Source organism: Rhipicephalus microplus, chromosome 10, assembly GCF_043290135.1.
Source record: "Rhipicephalus microplus isolate Deutch F79 chromosome 10, USDA_Rmic, whole genome shotgun sequence".
Taxonomy (NCBI): domain Eukaryota; kingdom Metazoa; phylum Arthropoda; class Arachnida; order Ixodida; family Ixodidae; genus Rhipicephalus; species Rhipicephalus microplus.
In genome coordinates this window covers 644,529-670,125 of record NC_134709.1, presented here as the reverse complement: position 1 = coordinate 670,125, position 25,597 = coordinate 644,529, and the positions used below count along the sequence as shown (strand labels likewise).

Here is a 25,597-nt window from a genome sequence, read left to right as displayed (position 1 = left end):
TTCTGTTTGAAACGGGCACGGAAAGAAAGATTAGAAACTGCCGCTGAAGAGCCGGTAGGTAGTAGTGATTTCTCCGAAGAGTGCTCCTTTCTCCCGGCAATTAGTGCAACTTTTCTTATCTTGAAAATTCGATTATCTCGAAATTTTTCCTCTTTTTTACGACTTCGAATCAATGAGGTATTACTGTACTTATAAGCTCTGCTCTTGTTGCTAGAACACTTACAGTTTATTGCCTTTATTTCTGCTGCCCACTGTTTAATTAATGCTTGCATCCTGAGCCATACATTGATTTAATGGAGCATCTTTCAGTGTTTATTGAGCTTGTTTGACATTGCTTGACTTCGTAAAGAAAAAAAAAAAATTCAAGCTTTCTTAAAGAAAGTCTCTGCATACGTTCACACAGATACGTCCAATGAGCAGTGGTGCATAGTCCAGAACTACCATATATGCTCAAGTATAAGCCACCCCCATGTACAGCCTATGCCCCCCACTTTCGTTTGTGTGCAAAAATCAGAAAAGAAGAAAAAAAAGAGAACTAGAACGTACCAAAACCACAGCTTTCGAGGCTTCGCGGCCTCTGCTCTGCGCCAATCTTTGAGGCCATTTGGTGCATTTTTGGCGAGTTTATGAGCTGCTTGCGGAGGTTTCGTGCACCACGTCACTGAAATGTCGTGTGGCAATGGCAATCAGCTCTTGGATCACCCTAGTAAGATGAGTCTGTTCGACAATGAATAGACCTTGAATAGTGAAATAAATGTTCATATTTGTCTTCAAATTTTAATTATCGACTACAGTAGTCAGTGCTGCTACAGTGTGCTAATGTGTAGCTATAAGCCCAATTTGTGTATAATATGATGAAAAAAAGTGTGGCTTATACACGAGTATGTACAGTAGGCGAACATGAGTTGCCTATTTATGAGCCTCTTGACCAGACATTCAGGCCTTTTATAATCTCTTTTTTTCTTACAGGCAAATGTGGTGTTTCTCAGCATTGCCGTATACATGATGTGTCATCATTCTAGCCTAGCTAGCTCAGTGAAGAATAAAGAACACTCTAAAATGGCCAACTTCAGGTGAGTGACCTGCTGATTATTGATATATTTTTCTTCCAAGACATGATGTTTTCAATACTTAAAAGTTAGCTTGTGCGAGTAGTAAATTTTATGTTCGAACCGAATTGTGAGCTTATCCGAATAATTTCGAACTGAATTCCAATTGTATATTATCATGAGTAAAAGGGCACGGGGAACATGCCAAACGTCAGAGTGTGGGGATGGTGCATGAGGCCACGATGGTGTGCATACTGGCCACGTCCATCTACAGGATTGGTTGGAGGAAAGCTCGTGGCGCGCAACACTTGAGCTGTGTTTGTGAAAAACCCCCAGAATACGGGGTGTCGCTGTTCTGTGGGATGCCAAACAAAGAAAGTTAAAAAAGACAGTGTTGCTTCTGCGGGGAAAGCCCGGTGCGAAACGTCTGCAAATCTTCCTCCTGCCCAGACGACTCTTTCTTCCCATGTAACCTTAGAGCCTCCTCGTGTTCCCAATGTCTTCCGTGGAGAAGCGTATGAGGATGTTGAGGACTGGCTTGATCACTTCGAGTGTACCGCTGTGGTAAATCACTAGAGCGCACAAGGGAAACTTGGCCGTGCCTATTTCGCAATAGAAAATAGCGCTCGCACATGGTACAAGAACAGGGAGCCTACTTTCCAAACCTGGGACAATTTCCTCCAAAAGCTTCTCGAGATGTTCCCGAGTGTGGACTGACGGGATCTCGCACAACAGATGATTGAAGCCTGCATGCAAAAGCCGAACGAAAGCGTCACCATGTTCGCTGAAAATATGGCCCCTCTATTTCGCCGCGCTGACCCTGACATGCCCGAGGCAAGGAAATTTCGTCACCTGATGCGGGGAGTTAAGGAAGTTCTTTTCGCCGGCCTTGTAGGAAATCCGCCAACAACAGTGGATGAATTTATCAAAGAGGCGACTGTGATCGAGTGGGCGCTCCGGCAACGATACCCCCACTTTGACCGCCTGTCTGACCAAACGCATGTAGGTGCCGCTGCTCAAAACCCTGCTGTTTCCGAAGAAGCTCTCTACGGCAAATGATTAAGCAAATCCTGCGGGAAGAGCTGCGGGCCCTCGGCATTCCGTCTACCGAGCGTCCAGTTGCTTCTGTTGCGGAAATCGTGTGCCACGAACTGTGGCAAGCCTTTCTGTCACTGGTGGCACCGCCTGAATCACGTCTGTTGACCTATGCTGATGTTGTCCGCCGTCATCTGCCTGCCCCAGAAGAAGCACTCTTTCAGCCACGGCCCCTTACCTTGCCTTGGTGGCAGAGAGAACCTGTGCAGCAGCCACAAGTACATCGGACCCACTTGTGGCGCACTGCCGAACGTCGACCTTTTTGTTTCTACTGGTGTGAACCAGGCCACATCTTGCGCTACTACCGTCATCGAGAAGTCCGGTTTGGAAACTTTTCTCGTCCCGCTTGATTCTATTTTGAAGACCCTCGTGATCATGGTGCTGATCACCTGCCAACCAACCAAGCTTCTTCACCACGTCGTCGCTGGCGGTCTCCCTCATCTGCACGAGGTCACACTTCCCCAAATCGTCAAAGTTACGCTGACGTCGTCAGAAACCGCTCCCCAAGCCCGTGCCAGAGAAACTAACTGCCGCGATCTCCGGCGGCAAGGTTGCCAATCGCCGAGATGCCAAAAAAGCTCCCTTGCCTCTCCAGAAAGACGACATGATAATGGTGATGACGAAGACGACGACAGCCACGAGTACTAATGCCGACGAATTTGTAGGTGCTGACCCTAGCATTATTATAGATGGACACTACATAACAGCACTGGGCTGACTTCTCGACAAGAGCTTGCCGACCGCCTTAAAAAGGTCAAGATGCTGTGGGGTGGGCTGAGCATAAGGAGTGCTGGTGGACAGCTAATGACGCCAACAGGTAAATGCACCACTAGGCTTGTAATCGGTGACTCGAGCTTCGTCGCCACTTTTGTGATCTTACCGGACTGTTGTAAAGAGCTGATTGTGGGTATGGATTTCCTGCGAGAGTACGGTACTGTCATCAACATTCCAGAACGTATCGTCACCTTTTTTGCCTATCCTTACGTCGATGCCCCCACTGAAGAACAACTGCAACGTTTACGTGTAGCTGATAATGTGATGCTTCCGCCGAGATCTTGCTGCCTTGTGTCTGTGTTATGTGACCGGCCCTGCTGTAACGAGGTGATAACGGAGCGAATAGTCACGCTATTGCTTATGTGAGGTGTTGTCATAGCGAGAGGCGTTCAGGCACTAACTGATGGGCGGGCAGAAGTGCTCCTTGCCAACATCAGCAACGAGCGCTGTCACATTCAAAAGAGCCCAGCAGTTGCCTACTACTATGATATAGACCAAGCCAGAGATGCTTTGCGTTGCATCCGGACGATGTGACCGTCCCGGCCTCGACACCTTTGTCTGTCGACATTTGCTCTACCCTGTCACCCTCGGATAAACAGTGCCTATTAGAGCTGATACACCAGTTCCGAAATTGTTTTTCGTGCATGTCGAACGTCAAGCAAACACCACTGACTCGGCACCGAATCATTGTTGAAGAAAATACGAGGTTGATTCGGCAAAGTCCATACCATGTGGCTCCGAAAGAACGCGAGGAGATCCAAAAGCAAGTTCAGAAAATGCTCCAAGTTGGCGTAATAGATCCTTCAAAATGTCCCTGGGCATCCCCCGTGGTATTGGTTAAAAATAAAGACGGCAGCTTGCATTTCTGTACAGATTACCTCAAGTTTAAACAAGTCACGAAGAAAGACGTCTACCTACTGCCACGCATAGATGACTCTCTTGATCAGCTGCGGCATGCACGCTATTCCTCATCAATGGACCTGCGATGTGGCTATTGGAAAATAGAGGTCGACGAGAAAAGCCATAAGAAAACTGCTTTCGTGACGCCTGAGGGTCTTTATGAATTTAAAGTGCTTCCATTTAGGTTATGCTCAGCGCCAGCCACTTTTTAACGTTTAATGGACACTGTACTATCAAGACTGAAGTGGCAGACATGCTTGGTCGTCCTAGACGACGTTATTGTCTTCTCAGCTACATTCGATAAACACCTAAGTTGTTTATTTGCAGTTCTACAAGCTGTATGTTCAGCTGGCCTGACTTTAAAACCAGAGAAGTGCCATTTTGGTTTCAGTGAACTTTGCTTCTTAGGCCACGAGGTCAGCCACGAAGGTGTTCGACCTAACTCGGGCAAAATTGACGCCGCTGCAAAGTTTCCTGCACTGCATGACAAAAGAGCAGTGAGGTGCTTCTTAGGCCTCTGCGCTTATTACCGACGATCCATCGCCAACTTTTCGTCTATTGGAGCACCTTTGACACGGCTCACATGAGAGGATGTCCTCTTTCTTTGTGGCGAAAAGGAACAAACTGCATTCAATGAATTATGCCAACGTCTCCAAAACACCTCCGGTTCTTGCGCACTTTGACCAGGAAGCGCCAACAGCACTTCATACCAACGCCAGCAATGTAGGCCTGGGCGCCGTACTGATACAATCGCAACAATAACTCCGAATTGGTTGATATCTTATGACAGCAGAGCTCTCTCTCACACGGAGAACTACTCGATTACTAAGAAAGAGTGCCTCGCCGTGGTCTGGGTGGTTCTCAAATTTCGACCGAATCAGTACGGCCGCTCATTCAAGGTCGTCAGCGATCACCACTCGTTTTGCTGGCTAATTAACTTGAAAGACCCATTCGGCCGTTTGACATGTTGAAGCCTTCGGCTTCAAGAGTTTGATATGACCATAATTTATAAATCAGGGAAGAAACATACTGACGCAGACTGTCTCTCGCGGTCACTCGTAGAGCATGCCGCTATTAATGACGAATCTATGGATGCTGCATTCTTGGGAGTAATCAACGCAGCCACTATTTCACAAGAGCAGTGCAGTGACCCCGACCTGCTTCCGCTTATGGACTTCTTAGAAGGACGACGTGAAGACGTTCCGCGAATTTTTGCCTGAAGACTGCCGTCTTTTTGTTTAAGGAACGGCGTCCTATACAAAAAAAACCTTTCTCTCACTAGCAGCCCATACTTGCTCGTCGTCCCTGCATCACTGCGAAAAGAAATTTTGGAAGGCTGCCATGATAAGTCACCACCGCTCATCTCGGCTACACTCGAAAATTGTCCCGACTGCAAAACAGTTACCACTGGCTGAAACTACATGCTGCTGTAAAACATCACGTCTAAACCTGTGCCGACTGCCAAAGACACAAAGCACCCCGCGGCAAGCCGGCAGGCTTATTACATTCCGTCCAAGTACCAGCAAAGCCATTCGTACAAATTGGAATGGATTTCCTGCGCCCATTTCCAACTTCTACCACAGGGAACAGATGGATCATTATCGCCACTAATTACTTGTTTCGCTACGCAGAGACTAAAGCTATGCCGAGGGCATGGCTTTAGTCTCTGCGTAGAGAGGGCATGGTTTAGTGCCGAGGGCATCGTAAAACGAGTGGGCCGTCCAATGCTGCATCCTATCACAAAAGCTTGTTCTTGTTCCCCTTTTACTGCGGCGCATGCCCACTTCAGCCATAATTCCTCATCGTTGTCAGCCACTGCATGAACAATTGGCACAAAATTCCTTGCAAGTGTTTAGCAGATACCACGCTTCACAGAAGATTGACGAAAAATAGCATAGCGAATACCGGCCTACTACCCGAATAAATTTATTAATAATTACCTAGTGGGTATCAAGCAAGTATACTTGCAGTAGTTACCCAATGAGTGTTTCGAAGAAGCTCTGAAAGGCCGCTCTTCTAGCTTTCACTGTGACTGTGCTGCGCCTTCCGCGCAGGCCTGGCATTTTACATCATTCTTCTGAAAAGTGTAGTATCCGCTAAACACTTGCAAGGAATTTTGTGCCAATAGTTCATGCAGTGGCTGGCGACGATGAGGAATCATGGCTGAAGTGGGTATGCACCACAGTTAATAAGAGAACAAGCTTTTGTAACGGGTTGGAGCACTAAACAACCCATAAAGTTTTCGAATATACACTAGAGGGAACTCTGGCACTACTGTCTATGGCAGCTGCAACGCACGGCGCTTCAGTGGGCATGAAAATGATGGGTAGTACACAGATTTGTCTAATCTTCGCACTCCTGGCCTGCTTCTGGCTCCGTGTGTGTTTGTGGGGCTTGGAGCTGTTTTCTCACGAAACAAAAGTCAACAAAAGTTCAGCAGTTCCGCTTCATCGCCTTATTGTTTTAGGCTTACCATTTCGAATCGGGTCACAAAGTTCAAAAGGGTTCCTTCTTTTCTTTAAAGCAAAACCATAACCAGCAATAAATGAAGCCGCAAGTACAATTCGCCCCCGCAAGCACGAAGACTAGGCAAATGTGTGTACTACCTATCATTCCCATTGTCGTTGAACGATCGCAGCGCCAGAGTCCCCTCTAGTTAAGTTTAGGAAACTCTAAGGGCCAATCTACTCGTTACGCTATTTATCTTGTGCGACGACGGGTTGTTCTTTCGCTGTTTGAAGACGCTTTATAAGTCATAATAACACAATTGCTTTCGCGACATCAAGCATGCCTAAGGCAAGTTTGCCAATAAGTCAAGCACCGGCGTAGTTCAGTGGTAGAATACTGGGCTGGCACCCAGGGGGACCCAGGGTGTTTGAGCCCTACTGTGTCATCGGTGCTAGGTTTTTTTTTCTAATTTCACGCGATGTGGTTACCGACACTGGCGGCGGCGGCGGACGACTGTACGGGACCCGAGTTGTGATCTTATAACAGCTTTTGCTGAAAAAAGCGTAGCCTCCTAGATGTGTTTCTTATAACTAAATATGCCAAAAATACGCCTTAAGGTTGCGGATCGTGGAAGGCCATGCTTTTCAGGCCCGTCTGGCATTGTGCGCGAACAAGCATGGAAGGGAATGTGACAATTGCGACAAGGCTGCCTAGTCACACCTCATTCATGTGATTTTAGTGCCCTTGGCAATGGGACTCCTTGAAAACACATTATAACCTACGACAGTAAGTACCTCGGACTAGGACGAATTTTTCGGCTACTATGAGGCTTTTTTTTTTTTTTTTTTGAGAAATCTCTACAGAGTTTCTTGCGGCTTCGTGCTACAAACGGGTGTTGCTCTTCTTTCTCTATTTATTTATTTATTTATTTTATTACCTCAAAGGTCCCGGTTGGGATATTACATGAGGGAGTGGGTATTACAAAGGCTAACAATATAATGGTAGTTATGATGGGATAGTTTCGATGAGCCGTTTAAATGCTTGGGTGTCGATGATGGTGGTGACTTCGGTGGGCAGGTCATTCCAGTCTTGGGCTGTGCGCAGGAAAAATTATTGATGAAAGGTCACAGTATGGGCTTGTGGTGGATATACTGCGTTACAGTGACTGATGCGGGAAATGCGGTGGGCTTTTCTGATGTATGGGTTATCTAAAGGCAAAGAATGGAAGAATTGATGATAAAGGTTAAGACGTGCGATTTTGCGGCGCTTAGCCAGATCGGATAAGTTAATCTCTGCTTTTAGTGCCGAGATGCTTGATGTGTATGAATAGTTAGACAGTATAAACTGTGCCGCACGGTTCTGGACAGATTCGAGGGCGTAAATGAGGTTATTGTGGTGAGGGTCGAAAATCGCGTTAGCATATTCTAGCTTTGGCCGGACAAAGGTTTCGAAGGCAACTTTTTTAATAGAAGGAGGAGCGAGCGAAAGGTTACAGCGTATATACCCTAGAGTTCGATTAGCAGAATTGATTATGTTGTTAATATGACAGGTCCAAGTTAGGTCACGCGAGATGTACACACCAAGATATTTAAATGAATCGACTGTAGTAATCTGGTTGTTATTGATGCTGTAGTTATAAACAACATGATGTTGACGACGGTGAATAGACATTAACACAGTTTTAGTTACATTCAAGGACATGAGCCAAGTGTTACACCAGTTCTGTATGCGGGTGAGGTCACATTGTAGTATGGAATGATCAGAGGGGTTATTAATTGCGCGGTAAACAACACAATCATCTGCGAATAGACGGATGTGAGAAGAAATTACAGGAGAGGTCATTAATGTATATCAAGAATACAGGGGAGGTCATTAATGTATATCAAGAAGAGGAGGGGACCAAGTACAGTACCTTGCGGTACGCCTGAAAGAACGGGTGTTAGAGATGAATAGCGTGAGTTAGCATAAACAAATTGCTGACGGTTGGTTAAAAATCCTCGTATCCAGTTTAAAACACAGGGGTGGATGTTAAGACGGGATAATTTTAATAAAGAACGACCATGGGGGACCTTGTCGAATGCCTTTTCGAAGTCTAAGAATATTGTGTGTCAGAATTTTACGGTCTAGATTTACGTGTAGATCATGCAGAAAAAGAGCAAGTTGAGTGTCACAGGAGTAATGTTTGCGAAAACCATGCTGACTTGGGTGAAAGAAATTTACAGATGTTAAGAAGTTAGCAGTATGCGAGTATATATGATATGCTCCATTACTTTACAAGAAACGCTTGTTATAGAAATCGGACGGTAGTTACTCGGCGATGCTCGGCTTCCTTTCTTGAAGACTGGGATGACCTTGCCCACCTGCCAGTCATGTGGAACTGAACCGCTGTCGAGTGATTCCTGAAATATGAGCGACAAAAACGGGCTACACATATGTTTAGTATTTTTTAGCACTTTAGCATTGATGCCGTCTACTGCCGTGGGTGATGAGTTATTCAATGATTCAATGACTTTGACTATGCCGCATGAATCAAATGTGATGTTTTGCATCAGCGGATATGCGGAAAATGGAAGATCGAGTAAACTGTCGGGTGGCTCATTAGTAAAAACAGAACTAAATACTGTGTTAAGAGAATCAGCAATTTCATTCTCAGGAATAGGAAGGCCAAAGCTATTAATAAGTGAAATCTCACTACATTGAGAGGCATTAACTGTTTTCCAAAATCGCTTCGGGTTATTTTGCAGCATAGCTGGTAGGGTGTTAGAATAGAACTTGTGCTTAGTTTCAATGTTTAATTTATAATATTCTTTCTCGACTGCGTAATAATTCCGCATGTGGAAGCACAGTTAGCTCGTTTGGCAGCTCGAAATAGGCATTTTTTCTTATTATTTAGTCGTTTGAGGGATACATTGAACCATGGGGAATTCATTTTCTCTGTTATTGTGATGGTAGGAATATTAATACGTATAAGACAATGCATCTCTGCTTTGAAAAGCAACCAATTCGACTCGAGAGAAATTAGCGGAAAATACGCAGAAAAAGTGTCAAAGTATTCTGTTAATTTTCGGTTTATGCTAACGTAGTCTCCTTTATTGTAGAGGGTAAGTGTTTTTCGATTTTTTTGTTTCTTTAGTACGTTGCAATAAAACGAGGCATGCACTGTTAGATGATCACTCAAGCCGCGCAAAAGGGGGATAGGCGTGAAGTTATCAGGATGCGTTGTTAACACAAGGTCCAAAACGTTGGACGAGTGATCAGTGATGCGCGTGGGATCAGTGACGAGCTGCGTTAAGCCGAATGTTATGCATGTGTTTAGGAAATCGCTTGCCGAGCTGCTGTTAGATAGTGAAGAAGCGGGATCAGACCAGTCAATGGAGGGAAAATTAAAATCGCCGAACAAAAGGACAGGGCTATTAGGGTACTTGTTTAATAATGTGTTCAGACCTTCGTGAAATAAAGGCATGAATGAACTGTCGGAATTAGGGGGCCGATAGAAGACACCAATGAGGATGTGCGGGTGTGTGGCTGTGCATCGAAGCCAAACCATTTCCAATGTTGAAGGAAGGTTTACAAGTGAACAATGCAGATTCCGGTTAGTGGCGATTAATACACCGCCACCGCGCGAGTAATCGGCTCTTTCTTTCCGGAATATGTCAAAGTGTGAAAGAAAGGGGAGAATCTTGGAATTACCGACGGATGGGTTAAACTACGTTTCTGTTAATAGTAAGACATCGCATGAAGATGAGCCTATTAAGCTGCACAGTGCATTGCGTTTGAGGATTACACTACGTATGTTAGCCAGTAAAAATGAGAGGGGCTGATTCCGTGAAGGTTTATTTCGAGATCTCAATGATGGCTATTGGCGTTCTTCAACTACCCTATTAGTAATGTGGTCGTAATAGTAGGTTTTATCATTCGTGATAAGCTTTTCATGATGTAACCTGTATCGCATGTTCTGGGCCCTTCCAAATTCGGAGAGGCGTTTATGGGCAAGGCGCGTGCTGGGGGAGAGGTCTTGCGCGACGGCATAGCCTGTATCTTTGAATTTGCGCCCCGAAGACAAGATGCGCTCTTTATCTTTAAAGTGAGCGAATTTCACAATTGTAGGCCTGGGTTTCCCAGTTTGGTAAGACCCGATGCGGTGTGCACGCTCGATATCGCGCGGTTCTACCTGTATGTCTAGGATTTGTTTACAATGCTCGATGACAATTTTTTCGGAATCAAGCCATGCTTCCTTAGGTTTATCTTCTATGCCATAGAAAACAAGGTTATTTCTTCTAGATCTATTTTCAGCCTCATTCTTCCGGGTAGACAGTGCATTAATCTGTGCCGTATTTTCGGTACATGTCTCATTCACTTTAACTAATTCAGCCTGCATGTCGTCGATACTAGCACAAGATGTCTCGATTTTGTCGAGCCGTGCTTTAATTTCACTGAAAGTTTTATCATGATCAGCCAATTTCTTTTCAATCGACTTTAGCTGCGCCAGCATCACCGTCTGCCCGCATTGCAGTTCATTCAAAACTTTCAGAATTTCTTTGTCGGGGCCGGGATTAGATTCAACATCACCAGCTAGCAAGAGAAGGCTTAGTAACATATGAGAACAATCACTCACAATGAAACAAAAACGCCGTGGGCCCGGCAGCACCAGGAGTGCTCGGTGACTAGTTGGTTTTGCTGGGGACTCCAGTGGCGCACTGCGCCGGCTTTTATACACGCGTCGTAACGCGTTCCAAAGTGGCATACAAGATAAACGCGGCCTGCGTTGCGCTTAACAGAAAGTGATAGCGGCTTCCTTCGTAAACCAAAAGAGCCGCACGTGTCAGTCTTTTATACACGCGTCATAACGCGTTCCAGAGTGGCATACAAGATAAACGCGGCCTGCGTTGCGCTTAACAGAAAGTGATAGCGGCTTTCTTCGTAAACCAAAAGAACCGCACGTGTCAATACGGTCGACGGCCGGGCATGAAGTGCGCAGACCGAGATGCTCCGAAGACAGGTTGATTTGAGGACCAGAACAGTCCCACCGCATGATCCTCGGGCAGCAGAGGCGTCGCGTCCGGCCATGGCCTAACAGCAGATGGTGGGAACGGGGTACGGGGGCCGGAAGGCTCCAGTAGCTGCAAACTCCAGAGTCCGAGAAACTGCACCAGGAAGAAGCGAGGAACGTTAGCACGGGCCATCGTTAGCGTGCTGCCGGACCCACTGAAAGGAGTGTTGCTCTGAGCTTGCTTTTTAACCAAATCCCACGCATAGGTGGAATGTACAGGGGAGGTTCCGGTGTTCAAATGGCCGACTGAAAGCCACGATGCTTGTTGATAGGGTCGACGGCCGGGCACGAAGTGTGCAGACCGAGATGCTCCGAAGACAGGTTGATTTGAGGACCAGAACAGCCCCACCGCATGATCCTCGGGCAGCAGAGGCGTCGTGTCCGGTCATGGCCTAACAGCAGATGGTGGGAACGGGGTACGGGGGCCGGAAGGCTCCAGTAGCTGCAAACTCCAGAGTCCGAGAAACTGCACCAGGAAGAAGCGAGGAACGTTAGCACGGGCCAGTGTTAGCGTGCTGCCGGACCCACATCTTAACCTACGACTTACCACGCATCATGCGCTGGTGCACTTACAATAAATGCTGCGCAACCAACGAATCGCACTGCCTTTACGTCACCTGTTCGGGAAGACGAATCGAAACTTAATAGAATGCATCTGAAAAATGATCAATGTTTGTCAGAATAAATTCACTTTGCGGGCTTCGGCCTGGCATAGTGTTCGATATACCAGATTTTACGCTGTGCGGGAGTTCGATATATGCATGCAACAGCCCCATAATTTTTGCATGGGATTTTCAAGCGGTTTCATCGACTGTTCGATATAGTGAATAATTTTATGTACTTGAGTTCGATATTCCCAGGGTTGACTGTACAAGGAAAAAGGAGCATATTTGTCAGGGCCCACTTAACCTGCCCAATACTTTTTCTTTAATTGAAAGGAGGCATGTGCATATGCTGAATTTTTGTTCAATGTAAGTAAAAGCAATTTTGGATATCACTTTCAGTAGAATGCGAGTGATAACCGGTATAATATTAATGTTACGCTTTAAAATTTACTATGCATACAGCATATAAACCAGTATTTAAACTTTGAAAATGATGAATCGATGTGAGGGTAATGCAGCTGAACCAGTTCATAAGAGACATGCACTAAGGAACGATTCCGGTCGCTTATATGAGGTGTGTCTTATATGCAGGATACCACATATGCATTTTCTTATTAAACCCTGTTGCAATGTAGCACACTCGTGTTTCTTATAAAAGGGTTCGACTGTATTGTGTCTTTTGTAAGCAGCGTAAGCATTTTTTTAGATAGATATGTAAGGTTTAACGTCCCAAAACCACCATGTAATTATGAGAGACGCCGTTGTGGAGGGCTCCGAAAATTTCGACCACCTGGGGTTCTTTAACATGCACCCAAATCTGAGCACACGGGCCTAAAACATTTCCGCTTCCATCGGAAATGCAGCCACTGCAGCCGCGATTTGATTCCGCGACCTGGGGGTCAGCAGCCGAGTACCTTAGCCACTAGACCACCGTGGCGGGGCGTAAGCATTTTTTTTTTTTAATTTTAATGTAGTCTCACTGGTGTCTCTTATATCCATTCGTCTGTTACATCAGTGTCTCTTATAATGAGGTTCCTCTGTATGTTCATTTAACCTTGAAGTGAAACTTCATGACAGTGTGGATTATTCTTGGACAGGTGTATTCATGGTAAATCATTCTTTGACTGCAGCAAAACCACTTTTGCAGGGCACACCACATGTGGATTTATATGCACTTATTGTTCATTTCGATTAGAAATTGATAATAACATAACTTTGAAATGAGCCGAATCGGAATACTGTAATAGTCATTGAAATCAAAGTGCTCAAATATTTTCACAAGCCTTCTAAAAGTATGGTGGTGTTTATGCAGCATATTTTTATTATCTTCTCCAGGATCTGGATCCGCAGTGCGGCCGTGCTGGTTGTTTTGCTCGGTCTCACATGGGGGTTTGGCCTGCTCTATCTCAGCGCCGAGTCGGTGGCCATGGCATACCTGTTCACCTTTCTCAACAGCTTGCAGGGCCTCTTCATCTTCGTCTTTCACTGCCTTAGGAACGACAAGGTGATAATCGCTAATGTTCGTTTCTCTGAGTGATCTATGGATCCATTTTAAGGAAATTTGAATTATAAAGACTGCTGTAGTGGATATTAAGTTTCGAAAGTGAAGCCAGGCAGTCACCATCTTATGAAGAAACAACATTGTTTGCTTCATATGCCGTACAAGTTTAAAAGTGGTACTTTTTCGATAAAGATACTGCTCAGCGGGTGTCCTAGTGTCACTGGTTTCCTGAAGAAGTCCAAGGACCTTAACAAATTTAAGAAGAAATCAAGCTGCTTGTACTCAATCAGATTTATTACCTTTGTCTAGAACAGTTATCTCTTGCTCTATATTTTGGCTGGCGTTTATGTTAGCAAAACAAAAGCACTTAATCCGTGATTGGGCATTATGCAAGAAGGTCCATGTTTTGAGGTAAATTCTTGGCAAATGCTGCCTTCACATCAGCGCCTAAAACCTTGTGAAAGCTCCCACTCAGGATTTTTTCTAACCTCCTTGGTCTACCAGTTATAGGTTCGGGATTTATGCATTCATGGGTTCCTTGCATTTTGCATGTGCTTTTTAAATATGTTAAGAAGGATGTTGCTTGCACAACTGAATCATTTGTGACATGTTCCATAAACTTTACTGCTCGTGCTGCATGCTCAAGCTCATCACAAGATTCCAGAATAGTAATCTTAAAGGTTCCCAAACACTCAGGCGTGGTTTGCACAAGGCTGTGGTTATACAGTGGAACTTCAGTTAATATTGTTACGGAAGAGAATACGGAGTTAATATTGTTACGAAATATGTCCCCCAGTTTCGCGACAACTGGCATTTTACAATGAACCAGTTTTATCCGGCCAAAATACTTATGGAAACAATGTACAGTCAAATCTCGATAATTGGAACTTAAGGGGGCCCGAAAATTTTTTTGAATGAAAAGAAGTTCAAAGTAATGAAAGATAAATGAACGGAGGGTTCACTATGCAGTGGCGCATGTGCATTGAGCTAACACACGAGGGGGAAGCTTCAGAAGACTTACATTTATTCACAAATCAGAGGACATCCGTCATTAATTGAAGTAATAGTTGATGTGCGTCTGCACACGTTTGCCTTGCAGCGGTCAATCAATTTCGCACGCAGATTGCAAAGCATTTCAACTTCCGCTTCAGCATTCTCCTATCAAGAGAAGTAGCGCGCGGCTAACTCCAGTGCCAACACTACTTAAAAACAACAGCAATGACTGCGTCTCCGCTGCTACCCTCGGCGCCGCAGCTGGAGCATGACCAGCACATGACAAGAAAGGAGTAGCGTCTCCACGCGGAGAGAACCAGATCGGCATTTGAGAGAGAACTAACACTCTGCGGCAGCTTCTTTGCGCACGGTGTTGAAAGGACAGTAATTTTTTCTGGGCACGAACGGGAAAGCGGGAAGCGTGGAATCGGCATGTGGCAGATCGGCATTAAAGAAAAAGCCAACACTTCGCGACAGCTTTCTTTTTCTTCTCTCTCTCTCTATTTGTGCACGATGTTGAAAGGAGAAGGGTTTCTATGTGGCAGGAACGGGAAAGGGAGAAGCGTGGCACTGGCGCATCCCAGATCGGCATTTGAGAGAAAGAAAAGATTCCGCCGCAGCCTTTTCTTTCATTTTTTTCTTTTTCTTCTACGTGCGCAGCATTGAGTGGTGCTGCCGTAGGATTGGGCGTGGTTCTGAGAGCATTTTAAGAGCGCAGTATGTTCAAATAAACCGTCGTAAGTGCTTGCGCATTCGAATTGCAGGGTGTTTTCACCCATTGGAATACACATAGCTTTGACGGGGCCACATTGTGAGTTCTATTTAAGTGTGTTCAAAATAATGAGATTCTACATTATTAAGAACCTTGGTTATATGACGCAATTTTATGCCGACCTCCATCTTACAACTTTCTGATTTTGTCCGAGAAAAGAAAAAAACATTTTTACTCAAATCAAGCGCTCACCAAATATTCGCGAGTGCAAAATAAGAATGTTCATTACCCTAGGTTTATGGTTATAAAAGTAGGAAGAGTGAGACAGTATGTCTCGGAATGAAAAGTTTGTTCACCTGTCAGTTCGTGCATTTCTGTATACACCTTTATCGTGTGCATGTCCAGGGTCATTATCTAGACAGGCTAAATCTGCACAGAATAGCTTCAGCTTGCCAGAACATTTCCTTGCCGACATACAGCTGATCTCCTCCCTTTGCTTGCGGCAGTCATGATCACAGGCCTTGAGCGTGCAAAGGGACCAAGAAAAATAACTTTCACTTGACGTGAACGTTCATAATACCAGCGGGACGTAACCAGTTGCACCTCACTAGAAATAAAATTTGTCAGGAGGAAGATGCACGCTAAATTTGATTTTTTAAATTTGAGAATAAAGATTTCAGTTAAGTAATGATGCCATTAGCTTCCATTTCCGAAAATAATTCATTTTGTCTTCCTTGGAAAAGCACAGTGTTAAGCTGTGGGCCTATTTAGTAGTCTTTACTTGCTTTTAGGGTGATATTCTTTGTTATTCAATTATATGACGACCAAGTTAGTATATGACAGCCTTGTGTGTGCCACTGAAAATTGTATAATTGTGGTTCATTTGTATGTGTAATGGCCCAGTTAGATCAAATTACAAAACGAAGTGCATTTGGCAATATCATACCAACATGCCTAAATTCACGATGTAAGAAAAATAATTGAGTTGTGGACACTCCTGGAGTGCCCAACGGCGCGTCCACATAATGTTCGCCTCTTTCCTCCTTTCGTCCCCCATGTCGCAGCGCCTCCCACACAATCTTGGCCGGCGCATGTACTACAGAAGACGAGCTGCGTGGGTAGCGTCCGTAACGGTGTTGCGCACAGGAGAAGTCAGGGAGCAGAAAAGGTGCTCACACGCACGGTCGTGAGAAATGCGGTACGCGTTCCTTGCTCTAGTTGCGAGCGTGCATAGTTAAAGGAAATGCAATGAGGTGAAAAAAAATGAAGAAAAACGCGCGTTCACCTCGTCGCAATAGGTTTTTTAAGCCCTCCAGACAACACAAACACAATCTCTGGACGTCCTCAGTATGCCTCCGGGAGGACAATATGACGCCTTCAGAATGTCCTCTTATGGTACTAGGATGGCACTAATCCCGTCCCCTTGTCCATACACATAACAACCTCAGCACATGCTCAAAACAACACTTCAGGACTTTTTCAGCGTCTTTTCAGAACAATGATTGTGTGGCCAGTTTGGTACTGTGGGCAGTGATACTACTTAGGATTTACTTGTTTTCATGATATTTCCATACATCAAAAAAAAAAAAAAAGCTCCTGCGAGGTCTCGTGTATATATACAATCTTTCTGTTGTATCAGTCAACAGAGAGGTGACAAAACAAAGCTTGCTGACTGAAATTTATTTAACAGTAATTAATCACAACTGACAGCTTTGTCAAGCATTCAATTCCAGGTATAGTCTGAAAAAAGAAAAGCAGTATCAAGGCAGTCAATACAGCTCAATCAGCCACGTTTGTAATCTTCCTAAAAAGTTTGACACAGTGTCCTCATCACCACGTGTATCGTGCCCAATGCACTCACTAGTGTTAGAGGCTTCACTAAGACAGCCTACCAGTACACTCGACATGGGCTTTGACTTGACTTGCCCGAGGATGGGCCATGTGTCAGATGCAGAAGTCGATCCTTTCACGTTGGGACCAGGCTGCTTCGAAGCACAATTGATCGCTACTGCCTGATGTTCCAGTCTGCTTCGAACCACACCTAGTCGCGGTCAGCTGGTGACAATACATCCATGATTAGTCGGAACGTTGAGCAGCCTAGTGCACCCATCAACACGGCAATTTACCTCCCGTCGTCATCTTGGACTTACTCTCACATATATCTCACTTTTAACCATGCACACAAACAACAAAAGACACGAACCTTCGCTAGTACACAGCACCTTCCCTGACAGACCTCATTTTGACAGTCAGTTGGCTTGGAATGGCTTGGCTAGTTGACTATCCAGAATGGTGCCGCATGGTCAATGGTTGCCAGCTACTAGTTTGTATTATGTGTTACACGTATAATGACTAATTTGAGGCTGTGACATTTAAGAACACAGTGTTTTAAATGGACATTTCACAATACCAGGTTCGATACCTAAGCCAATTAATTATGTGTGTCTCATTAAGCAGAATGCATAATTTGAAAATTTTCTTTCAAAAAAGAAATAAACGAGGCAAAAATATAAAATAACTTTATGGCTGTATGAAACCAACGTTGTGGAGAAAGCTTTCACATATGAAATGCATCTGTTTAGTGCGCAAAGGTCTTGAGTAATTATATCTAATTGCTCAGTGCAATGCTTTTGTCATCCTCAAAATATCCTTGACAGGACCTTTTCCGGACCAATTGTTGTCCTCAGAAAGCACTCGAAAAGTCGTTTCCAGGTCAAACCAGCTTGTGTCGTCCTCAGTAAGTACTAAGTTCAATGAGAACTGTGCGAGGACGATTGTACCTTATCAGGACGACCTCAGGACATCGAGTGTTGTCTGGGCCCCATGTCGCAGTGCCCCCCACAAAACTGCGGCCGGCGCATGTATTAAAGGCGAATATTATCTGGACGCGCTCTCCTTCATGGCGGGCAGAGAGTGTCCACACCTAAGTTATTTTTCTTACACCGTGCTGAAATGTACGATAATGAAATTAGAGGCAGTTCTTAAAATAATCAGATATTCTTGCTGTCATATATGCACAATGTTTGAATATATTGAAATAAATCAAAGAGGTGGGCCCAGCAGTATTTTTTGGGTGCCCAGGTGCGCAAGGAGTACAAGCAGCTGGTGGAGCACTGGCCGTGGTTGCCAACGTGCCTGCGCAGTGAGAAGTCCTCGGAAGGGCCATCATTCACGCACTCTAATGGCACCACCCACTCGGCCCCATCCTGTGGAGGAGGACTGCCCCCCAGTGTGTGTACCCATTCACTGGCTAAAAAAAGGCCGTGTGTCGTAATTGTATTAGAAGCTGATTTATGATTAGATTTTAGTTTCATTATGTAACCTGACACTTGACATGTTCTGGAGCGCAGCTTTGAGGTTCCTGTTCTTGCGTTCAGCGGCTTCACCGTTGGTGGCGTAACCACTACGCATGAAAAAAATAAAATGAGAAAAAATACCTGGGATGGGATTTAATGAGATTTGAACATGGGCCCTCAGTGTTGCAGCTGAGCATTCTACCGCAGAGCCATGCAGGTACTGAAGACTAATTTGCTCAAACACTCTACACAGGCATCATGTTGGGCAAGAAATTATGTTAGCCTATGTAATATAGTGTCTTAGCAAGGGCTTTTTTAATAGTTGGGTGAATGGAATGAAATTCGGTTCTCCTATTCAGTCTTTTTTTTGTTGCAATTCGCTACCTTGGCTATGAGTTGTGCTGGATCCCAGGGATTATGTGCACATGAGTACCATACAGTGTGAACTAAGGATTGCTCTCTGTTGTAGCTTAATTAGTAGAGCATTGGACACATAGGTCACAGGTTTTTTGGGTCCCACTGACAGAAATGGTGCTTGATCATCCACTTTACTTCCTTTCAATTTGGCTCATGTTCATTTCAACACAGTCGGGGGTCTTCATTGCTTGCACACTTGGTGTCCCTGTAAAAAATGTGTAATATTAACAAGATAGCATTAGAGAGTTTGTTTTGCAGAAATTCCGGCGTCGGTGCCATTGGTTGGGAGCATAAAATCATCTTAAGCGTGACTGCAAAATCTAGAACGATAATAATAAAATTGGGGGACCCTTAAAGCTTCGCCTTTAAAAGTCGTACGTGATAGCAAAATCAGGCCCCTAGTGCACCCTTCAACAGCTAAGTGCATACTTATTAATATGTTTCTTACACACACACTCACACAAACGTGCATGCACAAGCGCAATGTATCTATAGTAATGGTACAAGTTTTCGATGGTACAGTTATATAGTCCCATGGTCCTGTATTATGAACTGTATGTAGATGTGACACTTGTATTCGTAAATGGTCACATTCTGTTGTCTGTCTTGCGTTAATTATCTGGCAATTCTTCCACTTGTTCTTCTGGAGACCTCATCTGGCCAACCGCAACAAGCATCACCTTATGGTCAGCGAAATGGCAACTGCAGTACTTCACTTCTTTAATGGTGTCGTGAGAATGAAAAGCTAAATCTATGCAAGTCTTGTGGTTTGTTGAAATGGAATTTCCTTGAAGGGGCATAAAGAGTCTCCAATACCTCACAGATGGCAGCACATTATCTAGCCTTTGCTGTTTGGTTGATCAACGCCTCTAGAAAGGCATGATATGTTTTCTACTAGATGGACATAGTTGTCCATTTTTAGAGCAGTTTGAAAGTTCCTGTGTGTTTTTAGCGGTGATGGCTGCACTATTCCGGCTTTTTTCGACGTAGTTTGATGGCCTCTCAAATGCTCCTACAAATCGCCGAATGGGCTTGTTTTCGTCGTGACACCTGTCTAACAAAATACGTTAAAGAGACTCCTTCTACTACATGGCATCTATGTAGTGTTTTTTTCTAAAGCAGCTGCAAGTAACATTGTGGCTTTGTGGTAACACACCTGCTTGCCAGTCGAATGGCCTGGGCCCGATCCTCAATGGGACTGAAAATTTTATTCTTTATTTTTTTTGCTTTTTCTCAATTTTTCACTCACAACCAACGGTGCCGATGCCGACGGCGGAATTTCTGCGACACAAGCCCTCTAACACTGTCGCGTTAAAAATAAATGATAAAAAACCATTTGTGAGTGTGAGGACCAAATTAGGTTCGTTCAGTCTATGTGGGGACTAAACTAGGTTCGTTCGGGTCTATGTGGGGATCGAACTCGGATCGTTGGGGTGCCAAGGGGATGTTCTACCACATGGCCACGTCTCTGCATGTGAATACAGTCAAAGGAATTTCCTCTGCTTGGACATGCATTGCAAGTATCTTTCATGCTTTACATACACATGCCTCCTGTATACACGCTTAACAATCCAACATGAAATATTGCAGTAATAATGCATGGTACAAGCGCCCATTGCCAGTGGCCATCACAACGTGTAATTATCCTTATGGCTTCGGGGCTTCAAGGCGATCAACCACTACAAAAAGGACACACGCTACTGCACCTGTTCCCTTAAAGGGCCAGTAAACAGGCTCCGACTTTTTTTTTTTTTACAACCCCCATACAAGCTTGGCAATTTCTAGATTAGACCATGTTTTCTGAATATTACAGCGTTGCGCGCGGTACAGGGCCTCTATTTCAAAAAAAAATTCCCGCGTATATTTTCTACGCCAGACCGACCCCCTTGCACGCGCAGTGACGTCAACTTGGCGATCAGCGACGTGACGTACCACGCAGCTCGCCAAGGCAGCTCGCCCATTGGCCTAATCAGGTGTGAAAAAACAGTAGTGAAGTCAACGTCAGTTCCTGTTCCCACCCACAGCTACGAAACTGCCCCTTGTTTCTTGGCACTGCGGTGAAAGAACCAGCCTCGCAGTTGTCGCGTGCACGTGCACACTCCTCGCTCAACTACAGCGCCTGTGCCCACGTACGAACGTACTTCGCCTTTGACATGAGCAACACGAATAAAAAGTGTTGCCCTGTTGTCGGCTGCAAATCGAGCGACTGGGCAGCGGAGAAGCATCGGCACCGGGTTTTTCACGATAAGGCCCTGCGCACTGCATAACTGAAGGGAATAGGCCATCCAGCGACATACGCTGGGGACCTGATCGTTTCTGGTCGACACTTCACACCTGACGCTTACACGGTTCAGTCGTGGCTGGTGGGGCAAACGGTAAACAAACAACCACGCTTCGCAGCAAGCGGAAGTGCGTTGCGGCTGATCGAGTTCGCCAATGGCGTCAATCGCTGACGTGGTGTGACTTTACCAAAGTTGGCGGTGTCACGACGTTGGGCTACGCCTTCCCCTTCATGGAAGGGATAAGGGGGGCGAGGCCGCGCGAAAATTTGAAACCAGCTTAGACTGATGTTCTAACCCCTGTAACTTCCTTAATATAGCAAATATTTGCAAAATTTTTGCGGCAGGATATTCGCAAAGAAAAACTGCACATATATCTGTTTTTAAATTTTTTTGAACTTCAGGGCTGCTTACTGGCTCTTTAAGACTACGTAGCGGGTGCATAGCAAGTTCACAACGGTTTCATCCACTAAAAGTACGCACTAAGAATAAAAAAATTTTAAAAATTTTCGGTCCGACTGAGGATAGAACCGAGGCCGTATGCGTGGTACACAAATGTTCTACCACTCACCCACATTTCTGCTTGAAAACACAGAGAAAACAGGTTCAAATCTTAAAGGCGAAGCTTAAGAGCCTCCAATTTTCAAACACCTTCACGGCTGGTGAGGACTATACTCGTCATCAAGAAAAGATTGTTGCAGACGGAGCCAGTGATGACTATGTCCGATGTAGCTGTGTTCTTCCACGGCCGCTAATAAAAAAGAGGCCATGGCCTGTTGTGTCGCATCACCATCAATGCTCGAGCGCATCTCTGCTGAGTTAACTGTTGCGGCTGCTTTTATAGTGAAGGCACTGATACTCCTATCATCAAAGCAGACAACACTTCATGGTACAATGTCATCACCTCAAGATTTATGCATTTCTGTGTGCTTTTTTGTGTGCTTTCTCATGATTTTTCCTTTTTTTTTTTTTGTCTGAAATTGTGTGTGGGGTTAGCTTGGCTCATGTTTCCTGTGCTTAAGTACGGTTCTCTGGTGTGCACACGTCTGGCAGATGTATTTTTTTTTTTGTGTGCCGCTGAGCAGCTCAAACGTGATGCTACTGTGAAGTACCACGTATTCCCCTGTGATTGTCGAAAAGCGTGTCATTCGTTAATGAGCATTTCTTTTTTCACAAACGAGCTCTAAGGCAAACATGTGCCGCTTGATCCATACAACAGCATCAAGCCATCGTGCTGACTCTCCACAGGCACGTGCAATGAAAGAATAAAACAAGTATCAAAAGGTGCCCAGGGCACGGCCTTACCCATTAAACTAATGACAGCGCAACACCCAAGCAGATTGGGAGAATTCGAGACATCATTGTAAGGCCTCTTTTAGGGACGACTGTTTGCAGGGGTCCGAGCTATTGCGTGGGCACGAGCTATTGCGGGGGTACGTGCTATGTGCCAAGCGATCACTTGAAATGTTTGCGAAACTGGGAAGGACCCAAACAAAAGGTGATGGAGGGTAGGGGCAGATAGGTTAACTCAGTGAAGAAATTGAATGTTTCGAGTTATTAGATAGTTGTGTAATGTGGTCAGTGGATCGTGAAGCAATCGAGTGATGACGATCAGGGCTAGAGTTCGTTTGAGTGTTTTCTGCTAGAGAAATATTTGAATCGTGGACTACACACGTGTGGGGAAGGCCTTTAAGTGCTCTTGTAGCGCATGAGATTGCATATGTAGTGCAGTGTGTTTGTTAATACCTATACTGACTGTACAAGTTTGTGTAGCGCTGGTACTGCGTTAACTGAGAATACATTTTATTTGCATTGTAAACTCTTTGTTTTTACTCAGTTTTTGGACCCCGACCAGCATTGTTGGTGCACTAAATTGGCCTTCATTTAAATTGTACATGCTTTCATGGTGCGTTTTGGTGGGCCGATACTTCTGGCACCTTTAATTTTAGGTGACTCAAACGGGCAGCATTCAGGAGAGTATTGAGGCCCACTCTACGAAAGACTGGCACCCTTAAGGCAAACTGTTCACATGGGTGGGGTAATGGGTCCTTCAAATAACAACTTCAGTGTGGAACCTGTGTTGTGAAACTGCAAAACGCGTTATTTACGACCTGATTAGAGTCACTGTTGGCTGGACCAATGCATGTGGAAGCGCTTCTCCGGAGACAAGCCTTGATGCCTGAGCGGGCACGAGGTGAATTAGGCCTGAGGTGCTGCCTCAACGATTTGCAACAGGCCCCACCTTCTTTTTTATCCAGCGGCTATGGGTCTTCCATGTGAGATGTCCCCACTTGTCCATGTTTCATGAAAGGGTTAATGAAATCAATGCTGCTTCTGTCATTGGCTATGGGTGTTAGAAATGTAGGCGAGCACTATGTTGTCTTTTCCTTTTGCAGCTTGAAAGCCAGTTTTGGTGCCCACCCAAGAACTCGGATTCTGTTGTCACACAATCATCCTCAATTAGGTCAACTACACTAGGTATGTAAATGTTTAATTAAAACATTAACATATAGATTAAATGAGAAAATGAAATGTTACAGCACGCGAGGTCATATTGTAGCAAGGCAAATGTAACTTTTGTCAAGTTCTATGACATCAAGCCTCAGCAGGGTTGCCAGATGCTACCCAGCTAGCAAGCAAATAATCACCACTAAAGAAGCCCCAAAAAAGCAGCACGAATTTCCGAAAAGTGCCCAAAAGTACTGGAAACATGATGATTTTCTTTCTTGTTCTTGAAAATATTTATTTGATTATGACAAAGATGTCACTCAGATAAGAAGGGAAGTTGAAAAATCACTTTCACTATTTCCTACAGTAAAAATATTTGGAAATATGATGAAAATCACATACTCTCGATTTTTTAACGTTGTTTCCAGGGAAATCTCCAGTCAGTTGAATGCATGTTTGCCAGTGCAGCATTACTTGACATTTCCCCTAACGTGTGTGTGACTTCAACACTCAACCACTCAAGATCATTGACCAATGCTCTATTGGTGACCATGATGATCACTAAATTAACTGTACCTACTGGGAACATGCTAATAAGCAAAAAAAAAAAAACTCGGACAAGTTTCTTTTCTACAAAATTCTACAAGTGGCTATGCGAAAAATAAGAAGCTCATATGCACTTATTATTAGCAAAACTGGCCACTCTGAGTAAGACAGAGTAAGATAAGAGAGGAGCGCAGGCTCCACTCGTCTGGAAAGGACACATCTTGCAACGCCGCCGCTTCATGCTTCGCGGTTAGAGGAAAGTTAGAGGAAAGCGGCAGAGGCGAGCATGCCTCGAGCAGAGCTGCGGGCGGGGGTTCCGTCCGTCATTGCCAACGGCACCGACACGCGCTTGGCCGCGTTCATGGGTCTGCTCGTCTATCCGTTTTGTCGTCTGCTCCGCGCATGCATTACCTCTGCTACCAATTTTTTCCTGTAACGAGCGTCACTATTGCAGTTTGCGGATCAATGTTATGAGAAGAAATAACCCAAATGTATCGTTTTACTTCTTTCATACAAAACAGGTCAAATGTCTGACATTTTTAACGTGGATGGACCACACAGTATTTTACAATGCCACTACAACGTACATAATATATATATATATATATATATATATATATATATATATATATATATATATATATATATATATATAACTTAATACATGAGGCAACATTGCTGAAAGTGAGCTTTGATCGGGGCACAGAGCGTCTCTGTTGTCGCTTATAGCAGTATAGCTGCTTGCACCTCTTCCTGCCGCACATTGTTTGTTAGAAGGCGCACTCAAGCTGTTGTCTTAGATCCTTGCCAGGCGGCCAACAAAAGAGTCCTCTCGTAGGCAAAGCTGAGAATATTTATTATCTGGGCAAAGAAAAGCGCCCACTCTGTATGCAGTTGTAGACAAATTGATGTCCTTTCGCTCTTTGGCACCGGTGTCCCTCCTGATATTCAGCGTCATCGAGTTGAGCCATGCTTACCTCAAAGGTGGAACAAATTGCTCCTTTTTGAAATCGAGGCACTTTCTTCACGTGTACTAGAACGTTTCTTTTGTGTTCGCTGAAGTACCTATGAAACATGAGGTGCTTCTCGAAGTGTCGAGCACATATTTTGTTCTTCGATTTCAGGGGTCGCATACTCACGGGCACTTTTTAACGCTACTGATGCTGTAGCAGCGAATCACATGAGGCCGCGAAGAGGGGAATCTTCTCCCACCCTTTGTCATAACCAGACTTGTAGCCGGGAACAAAACACTTCATTGCACTCTATCCGGTTACCCAGAGTTTTTACACTCAAATACGAAGATATCTTGTCTCTTCGAGCATGAATAAGCACATTCAAGACATTTTAAACGAAAATGTCCGGCTAACACTGTTGCTCAGGCATGGAAAACAAGCATACACCTGCTCTGCTGTTCTTTTTCAGCAGAATTTTTTGTCTGCTTTGTCTAAAGATCAGTAGTAGTGTTTCACATATCTGTAAAAAAA

The 25,597-nt window shown here is 44.7% G+C and overlaps 1 protein-coding gene across 3 annotated transcripts in view; it reads left to right on the top strand.

The window, feature by feature from the left end:
- Positions 1–25,597, top strand: part of LOC119181126 (latrophilin Cirl) — a 251,259-nt gene that overhangs the window by 202,505 nt on the left and 23,157 nt on the right. For 2 of the 3 annotated variants that reach the window (XM_075874840.1, XM_075874841.1), the window contains 4 exons: positions 970–1,073; positions 13,257–13,425; positions 18,191–18,358; positions 23,516–23,597. In XM_075874840.1, coding sequence (XP_075730955.1) covers positions 970–1,073; positions 13,257–13,425; positions 18,191–18,358; positions 23,516–23,597 — 523 coding nt within the window. The remainder of the gene's footprint in view (positions 1–969; positions 1,074–13,256; positions 13,426–18,190; positions 18,359–23,515; positions 23,598–25,597) is intronic. The other variant, XM_037432309.2, reaches the window with a different exon arrangement.